At 43.1% G+C, this 17,741-nt stretch overlaps 1 protein-coding gene and 1 non-coding gene across 2 annotated transcripts in view; both read left to right on the forward strand.

The window, feature by feature from the left end:
• DNER (delta/notch like EGF repeat containing) overlaps positions 1–17,741 on the forward strand; it is a 423,033-nt gene that overhangs the window by 305,781 nt on the left and 99,511 nt on the right. The window contains exon 8 of the mRNA XM_008259280.4: positions 12,835–13,059. Coding sequence (XP_008257502.3) covers positions 12,835–13,059 — 225 coding nt within the window. The remainder of the gene's footprint in view (positions 1–12,834; positions 13,060–17,741) is intronic.
• LOC127490117 (U1 spliceosomal RNA) lies at positions 1,038–1,200 on the forward strand. The gene has a single exon (XR_007920857.2). It is a non-coding gene; the product is annotated as a U1 spliceosomal RNA (small nuclear RNA).

Genomic DNA, 17,741 nt, shown 5'->3' on the forward strand with positions numbered 1-17,741 from the left:
CAAAGGTGATGCAAGGCCAATGTATCCCTGACCACCTCTCCAACTTCTTTTGTTCTTCACAGTGACTTAGAACTTGTCCTCCAGGGGGCGCCATTCACCTTATACTTGGCACCCAGCGCTCCCTTTGTGGGGAAGCTTCTTCCTCTGGACTTCACGTGGCCCTCCCCTGTCTCATCAGTTAGGTCTCCCAGGCTGCAGTGTTTACCAGCGCTCCCATCAGTATCTGCCTTCTCTATCTGCTGCAATACCAGTAGCACTATTGATGATTCTACCTGCTTTATCTGTTTCCCTCACCAGGATGTGAGGCCTTGATGTAGATAGATGTGTGGTTGATCTCAAGTGGTATAGGTTAGATAGATAAATACCTAAAGGAAAATAGGAAGCTTCTGACCAAACTTCTAAGTTTCCACTGTTAACAACCGTTTACTTTTTTGCTTATATAACTATATACCTCAAGTAAATTTATCTTTTCTACCCTTTCGTCTATTTATTCTAAACTAGGGAAAGTTGCTGTAACATTCTTCAGTGTTTTTCCTAGTAATTTTTCATTTTCTTGTCTTGGTTCTAAATTTGTCTTTCTCTTTCTGCTAGGGAAATGTCCTTAAGGTATATTTTTCTTCAAATTTATTCTCTTAAAAGTTGAAAGTTACATTTTAAGTACAATCCTATTGGGTGTCTTTTGTATCTGATAGTTTGGTAATTGATTTTCCTAGATATTCTTCCTACTCTTTATCTTGCATAACTGTCTGCTTTCTTTGAACAAGAACAAATGTGGTCCTAATTAATTTTTCCATAAACATCAGCCAAAATCCCTCCTCTGATTCTATCATTCCTTTTCTTTGCCTGCTGAGTCAAACCTCAGGCTTTCTTTGAGTTCCAATGCAAAAATCCAACTTTCCAGTGAGATTTTGCTGACCTGTGCAGCTCGTAGTAGTTAGAGCCACACTTGGACCTGGTACCACACACACTGATCCCCAGCTGTCAGCCTGGGCTGCCCCTCCAAGCCACAAGTGTTTGCAGGAATTAAAATGACTTCAGTACTTACCTGGCAGGGGAGATACTGTGAGCATGAATGCGGTTTTCCCAGGGCGAGGCTTATCCATTGCACTCTGATGTGCTGACCCTTGCTATTTCCCCAAATGTGGGAAACTCGACTGCATAATTTGTGGTAGCGAGGGACTGTGTTCACACTTTTCCCTGAAAAAAATGATGATTTCAACTTGTACCCTCATCATCTCAGATATGGCTTTTTGATTTCCCCTACTAAAGATTGAGCCCTCTGAAAGTCAAGATTCTACCTTCTTCTTCATACTTTAAGCCAATCAGCAGAAAACTTAGACAAACTGAATTTTCTGCCTTCATTTTGATTCACTGATTATTCACTCAGAGCACCATAATAAAATCATCAAATAGTCATCCCTTTCACATTCCCTCATTGTAAAATCCAAAACACAGCCCACATTTATCAATCCACTATTTCTTTTTTGAGAATCTGTTTATTTTGTGAGACTAATATTCCTAAAGTCAAAACTAGGTGAAGACAAAAACATACAAAATAAGGGAAACCAATCTTATGAAATCAAGCAAAAACAAAATAGATCAGATACTTACAAGTCAACCTCATATTTGTATTGTGTAACAAATCTGTTAGTATGTGTCCTCTGTCATCCTTCCCTCCACCCATCCACCCACCATCCACCTACCCACTTATAATGCAAGCCTCCTATAACACAGGCATTATGCTGGATGGTGAGGATTAGTGATAAGAAAAAGCAACATGGCTCCTTCTCCAGGATTTACCGTCTTACTGAAGGAAGACAGATGATGGACAGGTAAAGCAATACATAACTGTGTCATCACAAATTAACTCAAATGCTATGAAACTAGTGAGTTAGGGTACTGTGCTATTGAATAAGAAAGGGATATGCAACTAGACTGGGGTGATCAGCAAGGAGCTATCTAATGTTTAAGCCAATAATTAAAATGCAAGAAGGATCCAGCTTTGTAAGCAGCCGGGAACGGGGACTCCCAGGCAGTGGAGATGGCTCCAGATGGGGAATGGCTTCTTATTTCTGGGAACTGAAAGGAGGCCTGTGGAGCCACCTTCTGAAAAATGAGCCGTCAGTCAGGGTTGAAGCATTAGAGGGAAGATGTGTTTTGTTCTAGGATAATTGGAAGCCATGATAATATTTCTATTTGGTGATCATTCTGTTGCTGTTTGGACAGTTGATTATAGGGGTAAGATAGAGTCCAGTATCTCATCAGAGGAAAATATTATAATAGAGGAGAAATAATTGTGGCTGTCATTAGGATGGTGGCAGCAGAGGTGGAACAAAGCACTTGGGGCCATAATATGTTTTGGCATAGGATCTCTAAGATCCACTGATGGGCTGGATGTGGGAGTTGAGAGGAGACAAAGTGGTATGACTCCTTCTGACTTGAATTATTATTATTTAAATTTTAAGTTCCTGTGCATATCATTTTTACATGGAAATGGTCTTTATTAGCAAAATTACCACTATCACTTTATTCCACATTTTCCCTGATTAATATTGCATAATTTTCTGACATTTAGATAGCTTTCTAATAATACATAGAATTACTTCATTGTCTTGCAATTTAAAACCTTCCAGAAATGTTTTAACCTTCCAGAAATATTTTGTTTTGGCCACAAATACCTAATTTCTATAATAGGTATATCTCAAAGATGTTTTCTTTTTATTTACATAATAAATATTCAGTAGGCATATTCATCTAAATATTGATTTAAATGCAAAATTTGAAGGAATAATCAGCTATCTAAATTACAGTTTTTGGCATTAACCCCTTATTCCTTAGATTCCTTTTCCAGTTCTATTTCTAGTTTTATTCATTAATATTTTCTTAAGAAATTCATTTTATTTGTTTAAAAGACAATGAGTAAGTGAGTGCGCTTCCACTGGTTCACCCTTCAATGCCCACTGAAGCCAGGAGCTGGGCACTCAATCTGGGTGTCTCATGTGAGTGGCAGAGACTCCTACTTGAGCCTGTACCTGCTGCCTCCCAGGGTGTGCATTAGTAGAAAGCTAGACTTGGGACTGGAGCTACCGTTCAAATCCATGCACTCTGTTGTGAGATAGGAGTGCTCAAGCAGTGGTTTAACCATTGTGGCAAACACTACCCTTTATTTTGTTTCTTTAATCTTTCATTCTTTTCTAAACTGTTCCTTTGTTGCAATCAGTTCTTTTAAGTCTCTTGGCTGCTGACATTGCTGCCATGTGTTGGAGTCAGTCTTTCCTTGGAGCTTTTGTGTTTTCTTTCCAACATTCCTGATGTTCACCCTCTACGCATCACTTGAACTGTTCCACCCTAGAGATATTTCTATGTTTGTTATTCTCTCTACATTTTTGGGTAGCCTTATCAAACAATTTTTCATTTTCTACCCTACAAGGAAAATTGCAAATCCAAAAATATTTGCTTATTAGCTCCAGTTAGGACTATATAATTCTATATAATTCTTCTATTATGTTCATCTTTTAGCCACTCGAGAAATACTACTATTATTTTTATGACTTATAGTACTCGATAAACCATATTCTATTTGCTTTCTATCTATGAAGCTACTTCAAAACATATGTGGGGGCGGCACTGTGGCTGACTTGGTTGATCCTTCACCTGTGGCACTGGCATCCCATATGGGTACCAGGTTCTAGTTTTAGTTGCTCCTCTTCCAGTCCAGCTCTCTGCTGTGGCCCGTGAGGGCAGTGGAGGATGGTCCAGGTACTTGGACCCCTGCACCTGCGTGGGAGACCAGGAAGAAGCACCTGGCTCCTGGCTTAGGATTGGCGGAGCGCTGGCTGTGGCGGCCATTTGGGGAGTGAACCAATGGAAGGAAGACCTTTCTCTCTGTCTCTCTCTCTCACTGTCTATAACTCTACCTGACAAATAAATAAAAAAAAAAATGTGAAAAATGGGATTACAAAGTAAACTTATCTTGGTGCATAAATTTTTGAAATCATGTGTATTCTTTCTATAATGTGCGTGTTCATGAACTTTTTGCAGATCCTTCTTATAGCTCCTAATAATTTTGGAGTTTACGTGTACCTAGGCATGTACTTGAACATGAATGTTTAATTTTGTTTTCCAATCCTCTTGCCTTTTCCACCTGGTTCATTTGTTTTGCATATTCTGCAAAGGGAATTTTCAGATCATTTACCTTAAAAGATCATTACTGATGTAGTCATCAGTCAGAACTCTTAAAGAATTATATGGCTTAGTCTGCCCACTTGTGGAGTCTGTATTTCGTATCAAAGTGTCTGAGTTTCAGTCTCACTCTGCTCCTGATTCCAACTGCCTGCTAAGGTGCACCCTGAGACGCAGCAGATGACGGCTCAGGAACTTGAGTCCTCGCTACCCACATGGGAGACCTGGATTGAGTTCCTGGATCCTGGGCTTTTGGAGAGTAAACTTGTGGATGGGTGCTCTGCTTCTCAAATAAAAATTATTGTGATTTTTATGTTGTTATAAAGAGAAACTTTAGCAAGAGTTAATCTGAAATTTCATTTTGAGAGCATACCATTGTGTGGGAATGTGAAAAGCAGAGAGATTCTTGGTATTGGACATGGAGTTTAAAACTCTACATATAATGTGTGTCTGTATATAGGCATTGAGGGAGGAGAATGTTGGAGGATGGAGAGAAGTGAAAGAGGACAAAGGTCTTGGTCCATTTGTAGAATGTTTCTCGGGAAGACAAGATCTTTCCTGGCTGAGTCCCAGCTGCAGCTCACCCATGACCTTTTCCACCTTGTGTCATAAAATACCTTTTTATCACACTCACGGCTCTGCCCTCCACTCTGGACATTCAACACAGAAATGTGCTTTGTACCAATCTGTGACTTAGCTTCGACTTTCAGACTCCTCTATTTTGGCAGAGGAAATCAGACTCACATAACACTCTATCTGAGTTTGGAATCACTTACGTAGGTGTTATTTATGTATCTCACTACTGAATGTACTTGGTTTCTTATCTGGCCTACGGTTTAATTTTTGGAACTGTGTAACATTCAAGCTTTCTATTTATTATCAGTATAATGTTTACATTCCAGTTGTGATTCAAAATTTCAAAAATTAGCCATTAACACACCTGTAACATGAAATCTGAGGCAAAGACCCACATTGTCCTAAATCTGCTTTTGATCGACAGATTTGTAGACCACGCCTACACCTGTTGCCATGTTGACTTTTAATTTGATATCTGAGTTACTTTTAAAATGACATGATTTTTGTAATGGATTGATAGCATATATATATACCCCTTAGGACTCAAGTTTCATAATTACATTAAAATTTATCTTCCATGTGATAGTGGAAATACAGAGACCCAGTAGGCTAATCAAGCACGGGACATTTGTGCCAATGCAGAGTACAAAGTTTCTAATTGCTAAGTAATTTAAGTTTTCTAAAACTGTCTTAAATTAAGGAATCTATGACAGTGGTAGATTTAATCTTGCTGCAGTTTCTTTTTTTTTTTTTTTTTTTTTTTTTTGACAGGCAGAGTGGACAGTGTGAGAGAGAGACAGAGAGAAAGGTCTTCCCTTGCCGCTGGTTCACCCTCCAATGGCCGCCGCGGCCGGCGCACTGCGGCCGGCGCACCACGCTGATCCGATGGCAGGAGCCAGGAGCCAGGTGCTTTTCCTGGTCTCCCATGGGGCGCAGGGCCCAAGCACCTGGGCCATCCTCCACTGCACTCCCTGGCCACAGCAGAGAGCTGGCCCGGAAGAGGGGCAACCGGGACAGAATCCGGCGCCCCAACCGGGACCAGAACCCGGTGTGCCGGCGCCGCAAGGCGGAGGATCAGCCTAGTGAGCCGCGGCGCCGGCCGCTGCAGTTTCTTATGCCATCGTGGCACCTTCTGCTTGTCAAGAGCTTTTAAATAAACTCTCCTCCGTGAGGCAGCATATTGCACAGGACTTAAGAGCTCAGATTTAGAGTGAGATCTCAGTTTGAATCTTGCTTTTCCTGTTCACTAGTTCAGTGTTCCTAGATTAGTTCCCTAAATCAAGTCTCTAAGCCTTCGTCTGTAAAAGTGGAAAATGGTAGACTCTATTTGAGCCAGTGGATGTGATAAATGAAAGATAATAGCTACCAATTGCTCAGCATGGTGTCTGAGTGAGTAGCCAGTAGCGATTTGTTATTACTTTTAACACTGTGTATCCTCCTCTTTCTCCTCCTCTTTCTATTAGTACAAATGTAGCCACTTGATGCACAGGGATGTGTTCTATTACTCACATTTTTAACAAATGAGGAGTCCAAGACATATAAAAATTAATTACTTGATTGGGCTGGCATAGTTTATCAATTAGAATTTTGTTTGGTTACAACCAATAGACACCACAAATAATTGGTACTGTAGTCAGTCAATTTGGGGAGAATTAATCTTAATAAAATTAAGCTTTTGAATTCATGAACATGGTGTATCTTCTCATTATTTGGGTATTTTAATTTTTTTAATAAATGCTTTCTAGTTTTATGTGTAGAGACCTTTTGTTTAGCTTCTGTTAAATTTATTCCTACTTTGTATTTTAAATACTATTAAAATTTTTAAGAATTTCTAGTTATTATTAGCATATATAAATACAATTGGATTGAAAAAATAAATAAATGCAATTGGTTTCTGTGTACTGACTTTGTCTCCTGCTTTATTTATAGGCAGGGACACAACTCTGTCAGATTTTTGCAGTTGTTAGATTTGATCACGTTACAGAGGCTGACTGCTAGGTTAGGCCCCTTCCAATTGCTTTATTCACAAACTATGAGGATACAGGCAACTGAAGAGTTCTTCAGAGCCACTGGCAAAGGAAGGAGAATCAGACACTTACTGTATACTATATGTCCTCTGGTTTCTGCCTAGTAGAGGTCAGTACCACTTTGCACATAAAGAAGTTAAAACAAAAAATGATTAAGTGTGCTGCTAAAAGTCACACTTCTAATGAGAAGAGTCGAGCTTTGGTTTGGGGCTCTGCCTTCTTTGTGTTATAAAACTCTGTTCCTGCTTCTCCTCAGGTCATCTAGGGTGTGGCTGAAGCCCACGTGAGTCATTTTCAAAAGGGTGTCTTATGAATAAGAGGATAACAATTGCTTGGGGGACAGAATGAAATAGAAACTTTACTAGACAAAGCAGTAGCGTTTTCAAAATTGACTCAGCTTCCTCTTACTCCTTGTGCTTACAAATGTTACAGTTGTCCCATGTGTGGCCTTGAACTGTCTTTTTGTTCTGTTCACTTGCCCGAAGTGGTAGCATTAATGAATTCAGTTCCCACCCGCATGCATGTGACTGCATCTGTGTCCTCTGGTTCATACCTCTCTCTTGAGCACTAGGTCTGCATTCCCCAGTGACTACTGACCTCTACTCTCGTCCACCAAGCTGGACTCATACCTCTCAGCCCTGTGAACAGAACCTTCTCCCCTGCTTTCCATTGCAGTTGGTCACACCACCGTCCGCATTGTTCCTTGCTTCTGGAAACCAGGGAACCACATTGTAATTAAAGCTGCTGCTTATTGAACTCTTAACTATTGGAGCGTCCCTATGCCAAGAACTTCACACCAGTTTTGCTCTTAAGCTTTGTGAAAAGTATAAATTGTAGATGTTAATATCTCCATTCCAGAAATTCAGAAGCAGTGGTCAGGGTAGTTCTAGCCTAAGGTGCCACAGTTTAATGGACTGAGGTGGTATTTAATGCCAAGTCCCTTCAGATCCAAAGTCCATGCTGTGTCACATTAAGTCACACGAAGAAGTCACCGTACATGACTCACAGACATGTTTTATTTGAGAAATGATTTGTTAATACTTTAAAGTAGAAAAAGGCTCAACAAAAATCTGTTTTTCAGACTTTTCTTAAAAATTTGGATCATCTGATACCTAGCTCCATATTTCCAGTGGGGTGCAGGTGAATGGTGGCCACACCCTGTGGATGGGAATGCTTTCTCTAGTTTGCTCAAGTACTTGTCACACCTATTGTGAAATACGTGGCCTGTTCGCCTGATCAGCAGTGTCCACTTGACTCCTGCTGGCATTTGGGGTTTTCACTCCTGAGCTCTGTCCACTCTCTCTTGCTTCTGCAGGTCGCTGGTCCCTGAATTGGCATTGTTACGTATAAAATCATTCTCCAATTTAGCTCTGTTCTTTGTCCCTATTGCTACCAACTGGCCATCACAACCTCTCACCTCAGTTACTCTGCTAACCACTTGGTGCCTGCTTCCAGTCTCAGCCTGCTCTGATTCACCTTCCAGACTGCCTAGAATTAGGACTGTTGTGTTTTTTTTTTTTTTTAACGTAAACAGATGGTGTCCACTGACCTTGGAATGAAATGCACTCTTTTTTAAAGATTTATTTTATTTATTTGAAAGACAGAGTTACAGAGAGAGGTAGAGACAGAGAGAGGGGTCTTCCATCCGCTGGTTCACTCCTCAGATGACTGCAACAGCCAGAGCTGAGCCAATCCGAAGCCAGGAGCCAGGAGCTTCTTCCAGGTCTCCCATGTGGGTGCAGGGGCCCAAGAACTTGGGCCATCCTCCACTGCCCTCCTGGGCCACAGCAGAGAGATGGATCAGAAGAGGAGCAGCTGTGACCAGAACCGGCACCCATATGGGATGCCAGTGCTTCAGACCAGGGCTTTAACCCACCACACCGCAGCGTCGGCCCCGAAACGCACTCTTTAGGAATATTTTGAGACCATCTGCGATCTGGCCTCCTGGTAGTGCTTTCCCTGGTATTCACATGCCACACTTCTCTTGGCTTTACTGAAATATTGGGGCTCCTCAAAGTCATAACCTTTATTTCTCCGTTTTACACACTTTTATTTCTACTTGGAATAGTGCATGTAGATTTTTTTTGTAGATTATATTAATGTTTACAACTGTATGTGTAGACATGTAACTAGAGTGATTGCCTTCCAAAAATCATTTTTTTCTTTTATTTTGACTTGATCAATAATTCTCCTATTTCTGCTGTTCTGCTTCATAGAATAAATCCTAGTTATGCTTACACATCAGAATATTGTCTTAATTGGTTCTTCTGTGCAGTAACAGTAGACAGCTTGGGCTTTGTGTCCCAGCTCTGTCATCTACTAACTATGAAGACTTTAAAATTTTTATTTTTTTTCAAAAGGCAGAGTAGGGATGTAGGGATGGAAGGAAAGAGAGAGAGAAGGAGGGAGGAAGAGAGAGAGAGTGAGAGACAGACAGACAGAGAGACAGAGACATTTTCTGTCTGCTGGTTCATTCTCCAAATGGCTGCAATGTCCGGGTCTGGGCCAAGCTGAAGACAGGAGCCTGGAACTCTGTCCAGGTTTTCCACATGGGAGAACTTGGTTTATCTTCGATTTTATTCCCAGGTGCATTAGCAGGTATCTCTATCAGAAGTAGAGCAGTTGGGGCTGGAACCAGTGTCCATGTGGGAAGCCACGGTTGCAGGAGGTGGCTTAACCTGTTGCACACAACAGCGGCCCCTGACTACTTAGACTTCTACAGGGCTCTTCACATTTTTTTTTCTTGTCTGCAAAGTAGGGATACTGATAGTTCTTTCATCCCACTATTACAGCGAGGTTAAAGGAAATAATTCACATAAAGGCACATATTATCCCCCAGTGAATGCTAGCTGTTACTGTAATTATTATATTTTTTATTCTATTCATTCATTTGCCCAACACTGGCCTGGGAACAGTTCTAGGAAATTTGATACCTGTCTTTTTAGAACCCACCATATCTTTATGAATAAGATAATTTCAGTCCTTTTTCCAGGTGAGACTATGGAAGGTTAGAGAGGTAGGGACTTGCCATGGTTGCCCAGTTTGCTGATGGTGGTAGATACAGAATTCCAACCCAAGGATCTTGAGTCTTGCCTCCTTGTCTCTTTGTGCTCCCTGTTATATGCGTTTTCTTGGGTGGCCATCACAAAATATCACAGACTGGGGGGCTTAACCAACAGAAATTGATTTCTTACTGTTTTGGAGCTGGAAGCTCAAGATCAAGGTGTTGGCATGGAGACTACATAGATGCATATTTAACTAATATTCAGTTCTTCCACTGGGCTCTAGCAGTTCTAAGTGTTTGTTTCATTTTTATGCTCCAAATTAGGCTTTAGCTTCTTGTTTCTAGATTTTTTTTATCCTTGATCCTTTATAAATATTCTTTCAATCAAATTCACATCTTAATCTCAAGAGGGTTTTCAAGGGCTCTGTTCCTGTGATTAACTCTCTTTGCTGTGTTTCCTGTTGCCTCCTGTGGCCATTAGTTCAGTTCTACTTGAAGAAAGGAATCTAAGTGTTCTCTTGAAGGTGATTTCTGCTTCTGAGCCTTAAAATTTAGAATTTTGTATTCACCTTGAGCTGCTGTTTCAGCTGAACTTGTACCTTACTTGGGCATAGATTTTTATCCTGAACTTGAATTTCTTAGAAAAAAATCAGTAGGTCTGCAGAATTAACCTAGAATTCTTTTTTTTTAGGTCATAAAATCTTGAGCCCCTCTAACTGAATGTAAGCTGTGAGTTGACCTAGTGTCATATCCAATGATGCTATATTTATAATAAGCAAAGTAAAGGGACCATTCTTATTTCAAATGGCTGTGTTGCGTTTTCTAGACCTAGTGAAGAATTATTTTTACTTTGTTCTAAAATTAAGAGAGTTGAGCTATTAAATCCTAACATGTTTGATAGTGATAATAGTACATAGTGGTATCACATGTGGACAAATGTTTCGGCATCTTCTTGTCAACATGAGTAAGCAGAATACATCTCATAGAAGATGGATTTATATCCAGGCTAGGATACCACAAAGCTCTTTACAGAATTTAAATGTTGCTAAAACTGATTATATGCGAAATTTTTTGTATGATTCTAAAAATTGGATTCCCTGTCTTTTTTTCTGGGTGTAAGTATGTGTGCATATATATCTTTACAGGCATATAAATACTTATATATAATATCAATATATGTACATATACATGTACCTACGTACCAAGTTGACTATGCCAATTTATGGAGTGGTGATTCAGAGAATTAAATTTTATAGAGTTGTGCAGCCACACTCACTATCCCATGCTGGAACATTACCATCAACCCCTTTGCTGTCAATACTTTTCAACTCGAACCACAGGCAACCACAATCTGTGTTGATCGGGGACCTTTCTCTGGACACTGCTTGTGTCTGGCCTCTTTCACCCAGCATGGTATTTTGAGACTCCTCCATGTTGAAGCAGGTATCAGTCTTCAGTCTCTTTTTATGCTGTATCCATTGTTTGGCTATGCCACTTTTTTTAAAAAAATTATTTCCTTATTTTGAAAGAGTTAGAGAGAGAGAGGGAATTATACACACACACACACACAGAGAGAGAGAGAGAGAGAGAGAGAATCTTCTATCCACTAGTTCACTCTCCAGATGGCTGCAATAGCCAATGCTGGGCCAGGCTGAAACCAGGAGCCAGGAGCTTCATCTGGGTCTCCCACATGGTATCAGGGACCCAAGTATTCACTGCTTTTCCTAGGCTGTTAACAGGGTACTGTATTGGAAGTGGAGCAGACGGGACATGAACTGGAGCCCAGATGGGATGGCAGCTTTGCTGGTAGCAGCTTTACCCACAATGCCACAGCGCCAGGCCCTGTGCACTTTCGTTTATCCTTTGTAATAACTGACTTTGTAAAGAAAGAGTATATACTCAGGAAAACTATGAACAGTGGCTACTTGTGGAGAAGCAAATGGGGACAACAGGAACAGGGTTGGGGAGGTTTTTCATTGATTTTGATTTTATGTGTTCTTAATTTTTCAATTGGGATTGTGTCTTATGTATTAAAGCAAGATAAGGAATATGTTCCCCTAGAATGCATACAAACAAGGGGAAAGTTCTTTGTTGATAGAAATCCTACTCTCCTTTAGGTAATCACCATCATTTGTGGCATTTTTTTGGACTAAACCTACACATACACACATGTGCACCTAAATATACTTATGTGCAGTATATACATATGCACCCGTGTAAGCAGTCATATTTTATATTTCAGCAAAAATGGAATCACAGGGCTTAATAGTCTAACCCATGGTTACCAAAGCTAAGAAAACAAACTGATGAAATCTTTACTTAATATATACTAAACCGATCTTCTGTATACAAAGATAATTGAAAATGAATCTCGGCCGGCACCGCAGCTCAATAGGCTAATCCTCCGCCTTGTGGCGCCGGCACACAGGGTTCTAGTCCCGGTCGGGGCGCCGGATTCTGTCCCGGTTGCCCCTCTTCCAGGCCAGCTCTCTGCTGTGGCCCAGGAGTGCAGTGGAGGATGGCCCAAGTGCTTGGGCCCTGCACCCCATGGGAGACCAGGATAAACACCTGGCTCCTGCCTTCGGATCAGCACGGTGCGCCAGCCGCAGCGTGCTGGCTGCGGCAGCCATTGGAGGGTGAACCAACGGCAAAGGAAGACCTTTCTCTCTGTCTCTCTCTCTCTCTCACTGTCCACTCTGCCTGTCAAAAAAAAAAAAAAAAACAACGAATCTTGATGTGAATGGAATGGGAGAGGGCGTGGGAGATGGGAGGGGTGCAGGTGGAGCTATACTTTGGAAATTTATATTTACTAAATAAAAGTTTAAAAAAAAAAAGAAAACCAGTGTCAGTGGCCTCGTCGGGTTGATCAGTGCACGATACAGAAATGTTAAGATCTATGTTCTCCCTCTTTTAGTTAATACGTGCAAACCTCGTCGGGTTGATCAATGCTCGATACAGAAGTGTTAAGACCTACGTTCTCCCGTTTTAGTTGATACGTGCAAACCTGCTTTGGCATCTGTTAAGCCCCTGTGCATTTCCTCACAGGTTACTTTGGATCTGCTTGCGAAGAAAAGGTGGACCCGTGTGCCTCGTCCCCGTGCCAGAACAACGGGACCTGCTACGTGGATGGGGTGCACTTCACCTGCAGCTGCAGCCCGGGCTTCACGGGACCCACCTGCGCCCAGCTTGTTGACTTCTGCGCCCTCAGCCCGTGTGCTCACGGCACGTGCCGCAGCGTGGGCACCAGCTACAAATGCCTCTGTGATCCAGGTTGGTGCCATCGCAGACCACAAAGCTTTTCTGAACCCATCTAGTCTCAAAAGGCTGTTAGGTTTTGCTTTTGCCTCTGAGCAAATGTCCCTTTGAAGGACGCGGTAAACTTGTAAATAGCGGTGCATTCCACTAACGCACGACACATTTTCTCTTTAGGGTTAACGGAGGAGGTTTTCCCATTCTAAAGTGCTTGAGACGCACAATGCGACCCATTCAGAATGTTGTCGTCTATTAAAATTCTTCTTTCGTGCACAGAATGTTACACCCCTGACACCCTGCATACACATTCAGAATTCCCATCGTTTATTTTTCTAGCATCTCCTGCGTTTGTGTTACTGATTCGTAATTATGGAAGTTTGGCTGTTCAGAAGTCAGGGTGATTACTTAGCTGAAATTTATGTCTGCACAACCTGGTCTGAAGATACACGGGCAGCCCTTTCTTTCTGTCATTTCTATTCTGCCCACGTCTCCATCCCTGAATGAGTAAGCTCTTTAGAATGCATCCCAGCACTCTGCGTCCCCACACAGTCCCTGACTAAGCAGCATGGCTGGCCACTGCCTCGCTTTGCTTGGGCTGGGGCTCAGCCTCCTTACCTGCAATGCCTGCTCCCCATCATCCTGTCCCACCTGGGAAACCTAGGGCCTGAATCGGCTTTCCCTGCCTCTGAGATCCAACTGTTACTCACACTGCCACTTGCATGGTCTTTAAAACATGGAACCGTCACACTGTACGTACAACAGACCGCATGTACCCTAAGCTGTGTCTCCCAGTGAGGTCTTGGTGTGTGCACGTATGCTCTGAGTGCAGGCACAGTCACCTAACGATGCATTTCTCAGTGTGTCCCAGTGAGTAAGTGATGTGTGTGTTCGGCATCCATGTATGCATCGCTCTCCCCTTTAGGGATAGGGGGACATGTGTTTTATTAGTAGCTTCTTTATTAACAGCATTAACCCCCAGCCATGATTTAGTGAGCATAAATCTTTGTAGGTTCTGAGCCGGTGCCTCACATCTCCAAAACATGGTCCTGTGGCCACACACCCAGTCAGGGGCCAAGCCCAACTTCCAACCTGGCTGCTCCTGGTTCTGCTGCCCCACCACCTGGCCCAGAACTTCTTCTTCTTTTTTTTAATATTTATTCATAAGCCGCTATCATCCAAAAGTTGTACTTTGGAAATTTATATTTATTAAATAAAAGTTAAACAAAGGATTTATTCATTTGAAAGTCAGAGTTACAGAGAGAAAGGAGAGACAGAGAAAGAGAGAGAGGTCTTCCATCCGCTGGTTCATTCCCCAGATGACTGCAACAGCCAGAGCTGAGCCAATCCGAAGCCAGGAGCCAGGAGCTTCTTCCAGGTCTCCTGTGTGGGTGCAGGGGCCCAAGGACTTGGGCCATCTTCTACTGCTTTCCCAGGCTACAGCAGAGAGTTGGATTGGAAGTTGAGCAGCCGGGACTTGAACTGGTGCCCATATGGGATGTTGGCACTGCAGGCGGTAGCTTTACCTGCTGTGCCACAGTGCTGGCCCTCTGGCCCAGAACTTCTAAAGGGCAAGTCCCGTATTCATTAATCAATGAAAGAAGACAGTGGGAAAAGCAATCAAGCATGAGAAGGGTGTTGAAAATTCTTTTTCACATAGCTTTCTTAATTACCTGATTGTCTAAGCAATTGTTATTTTGCCAAGTGCCTATTCCTGTTCCACTCTGAAATAGTCATAGAGAGAGAATGAGAGGCTTATTGTTTGGTGCAGAGTTAGGGTTTTCTGGAGAAGCAGGAAGGTGGGGCCAGGGGTCATTGGCTCACTCCATTGCGGACAGTGGCCAAGTCCAACATCAAGGGGAAGCGGTCAGACTGGGGGCCCAGGCAGCTTCAGTGCTGCGTTGGGGCTGAATTCCTTCTGTTAGGAACCTTGAATGCCTGCAGCTGCATGAGGTCCAGCCACCCCACTGAGGGTTATCTGCTGTTCCCTAAGTCTACCATGTTCAAGGTCAACCTCATGTAGACATATGTTAAGAGTGACACTAGTGTTAGAGCAAATGTCTGGGAGCTATGGCCCAGCCAAGCGACATGCGAAATGAACTATCCAGTAGCAATTTTGGGTGGGAAAAATTATGTTGTTAAATCTGGATATATGAAATACATGCTACTCGTTCCCTTTATGTAAATGAAACTTTTTTTTTTTTTTAAGGTAAACCTTGAAATGAAGTTTCTCCAATTCTGTGTATGACGTAAGGGCACTCTCCTGGGTCTCCACCTCCTGTCAGAGCCACAGCAGTAGCTGTCTCTCGAGGCCCTGGGTCTCCACCTCCTGTCAGAGCCACAGCAGTAGCTGTCTCTCGAGGGCCTTGTGTCCTGGAGCTGGGCAGGCTGGGGGAGGCAGTGCAGGCTGTGCCCTGCCCCCCAGGGCATGCAGATCAGGAGGCTGGTGCTGGTGTGTTTGCAAGTGGAATGAGCTGCAGAGATGCTAGGGAGGATGCCTCAAGTCAGGACTCCTAAGCTGGCTGCCAGAATGCGTGGACTGACTCTGCCCGCAGCACTCTGAGCTCTGTTTCCCGTGGTGAAATCCCACAGGGGGGAATCTGATGTTACAAGACGAGAAAACCTGGGGCCAGCTCTGTGGTGTGGCAGGTAAGGCCGCCACCTGCTGTGCCGGCATTCCACTGGGCACCAGTTCAAGACCTGGATGCTCCACTTCTAGTCCAGCTGATGCTGATGAAGGCAGAGTTCCAAAGCCAGGAGTCTGGAACGCCATCCAGGTCTCCCACGTGGCTGCAGGGTCCTGAGCACTTGGGTCATCTTCTGCTGTTTCTGAAGCACATTAACAGGAGCTTGATCAAAATTGGAACAGCTGGGACTCAAACCAGTGCCCATATGGGGTGCTGGCATTGCTGTTGGCAACTTAAGCCACTGTGCCACAATGCCAGCTGCTCGTTGGTTCATCTCTTAAAACTTTGAATGGAACATAGATATTTTAAGATAAATGTTGCTTTTCCAACTTTATAACACCACTGGGGTGTTTTGTTTCATTTTTTTCCTTTTTTATTTAAGGACTTTATTAGTATATTTGATTCTCAGGGTCATAGCAAATGCATTATAATTGCTACAACAAGATTCTCATGTTAATGCGATATTAATACAAACGTAGTTCATGATGCAATTCTAATAATATAATGATGCTTCCTTCAGAGTGTTTCATATTTTTAACTTGTGTGAGGAGGCTTACGTGATCCTGCACAGAAGTACTTGTTGCCACATGTTTCCTGCCCACCCTGCGAGCCGTGGGAAGAATGTGCTCCCATGATTGACCATGGCCTTAGGAGATCCACAGGGCGTCTCTGGGCCTCAGTTCCTCCTCCATGGGAAAACACGGGAGGGAGGTTGTGTGTGAGAACACAGAGCCACAGGCAGGCAGCCCATCTCCTGCATGGGGTCCTATGAGCTGTTGCCTTGCTTTCCATCATCGAAGGTTCCTGCTGTATCTTTCGAGCTGTAGAGGGTGAAATGGCTCCTGTTAAATCTCACTCTCCTGTCCCTCTCTTTTCTGCTAGAACTTCGTTCATGCCCACTTGGTGCAATTAACTTGATCATTGCCTGTGGCCCAGCAGCAGCCCCAGTGTAGCCTTGAGAATCTGGAGAAACACTTGGTTTTGAGCCCTTCATTCATTACATGGTCTCCAGCGAGAACCTCGGGAGATAAAGTCACTGTCAGACAGGACCCTTCCTCAGATCCTTAGGAGGAACTTGTGTGAAATGAGAAAAAAAATGCCTAATATCTGACGAGCAATTACAGTTGACGAGGTGAACATGACAAGTCTGTGGATGGATAACCTTTCAGAGCATATAGTGGCTTTACCACTGGTTTGTGTAACAGAAGGATCTCATGAGAATGGGTGAAATTGGGTGTCTACAGCAGTGTCTGATCGTCCTTACCAAGAATGGACAGATCTTTCCCATGTCACAAACGGCAGCAGACTGAAATCATGCCAGGTTGATAATTAGTTCCCAGTCAACAAAATGCTTAATGGTGACTGCAAATCAGATTTGGCAGGTGCTTCATCTTCAGGCCTCATTTGTAGCTTATCCGATGAGGGATTTGGGGTGGGATTTTACTATTAAATAACAAAATGTTGACACTGAACAATCACTGAAATGTTGTCTCCTTAGTGACAGTGTTAAGCTGTAGGCCACCCATTGACTCCAGACGACTGGAGCAGGTGAGCGCTGCTGCGAATGTTATGAGGTGGACCCTCCCTGCCCCGTTCCTGCCCTCCACCGGAGGACATACTCTCGCCTGCAGGATGGAGTCTGGTATTTCAGCTGTCCTTAGCACAACGGTGACATCTGGGCATGGCCATTTGCAGGGTAAATGCTGTAGATGATCAACGCTGCAAGGCATCCCTGGTGGGAAGGAAGGTGGTTCACTGAGTGCGCTGGCCTTACCCCGGCAAACGCACTGGAGTTACTGTTCTAAGCTTGCTTGTTGAGTTGTCTCCTTTATTACAGAATGTGCCTTAGGTGAAGGCATTAGAAGATTTTTACATGGAAATGAATATATTTCGATTCTCATGAATCATGTCATAGATGCCCAGCACCTCAGCTCCAGGTGGGCTGCTAGCGTGGACCTGGGGCATTTGCTGACTGTGTTCCTTTGCTGATTCATTTACCCGAAAGGGCTGGTAGCA

Source organism: Oryctolagus cuniculus, chromosome 3, assembly GCF_051225735.1.
Source record: "Oryctolagus cuniculus isolate XC-2025 breed Fujian yellow rabbit chromosome 3, ASM5122573v1, whole genome shotgun sequence".
Lineage (NCBI taxonomy): Eukaryota > Metazoa > Chordata > Mammalia > Lagomorpha > Leporidae > Oryctolagus > Oryctolagus cuniculus.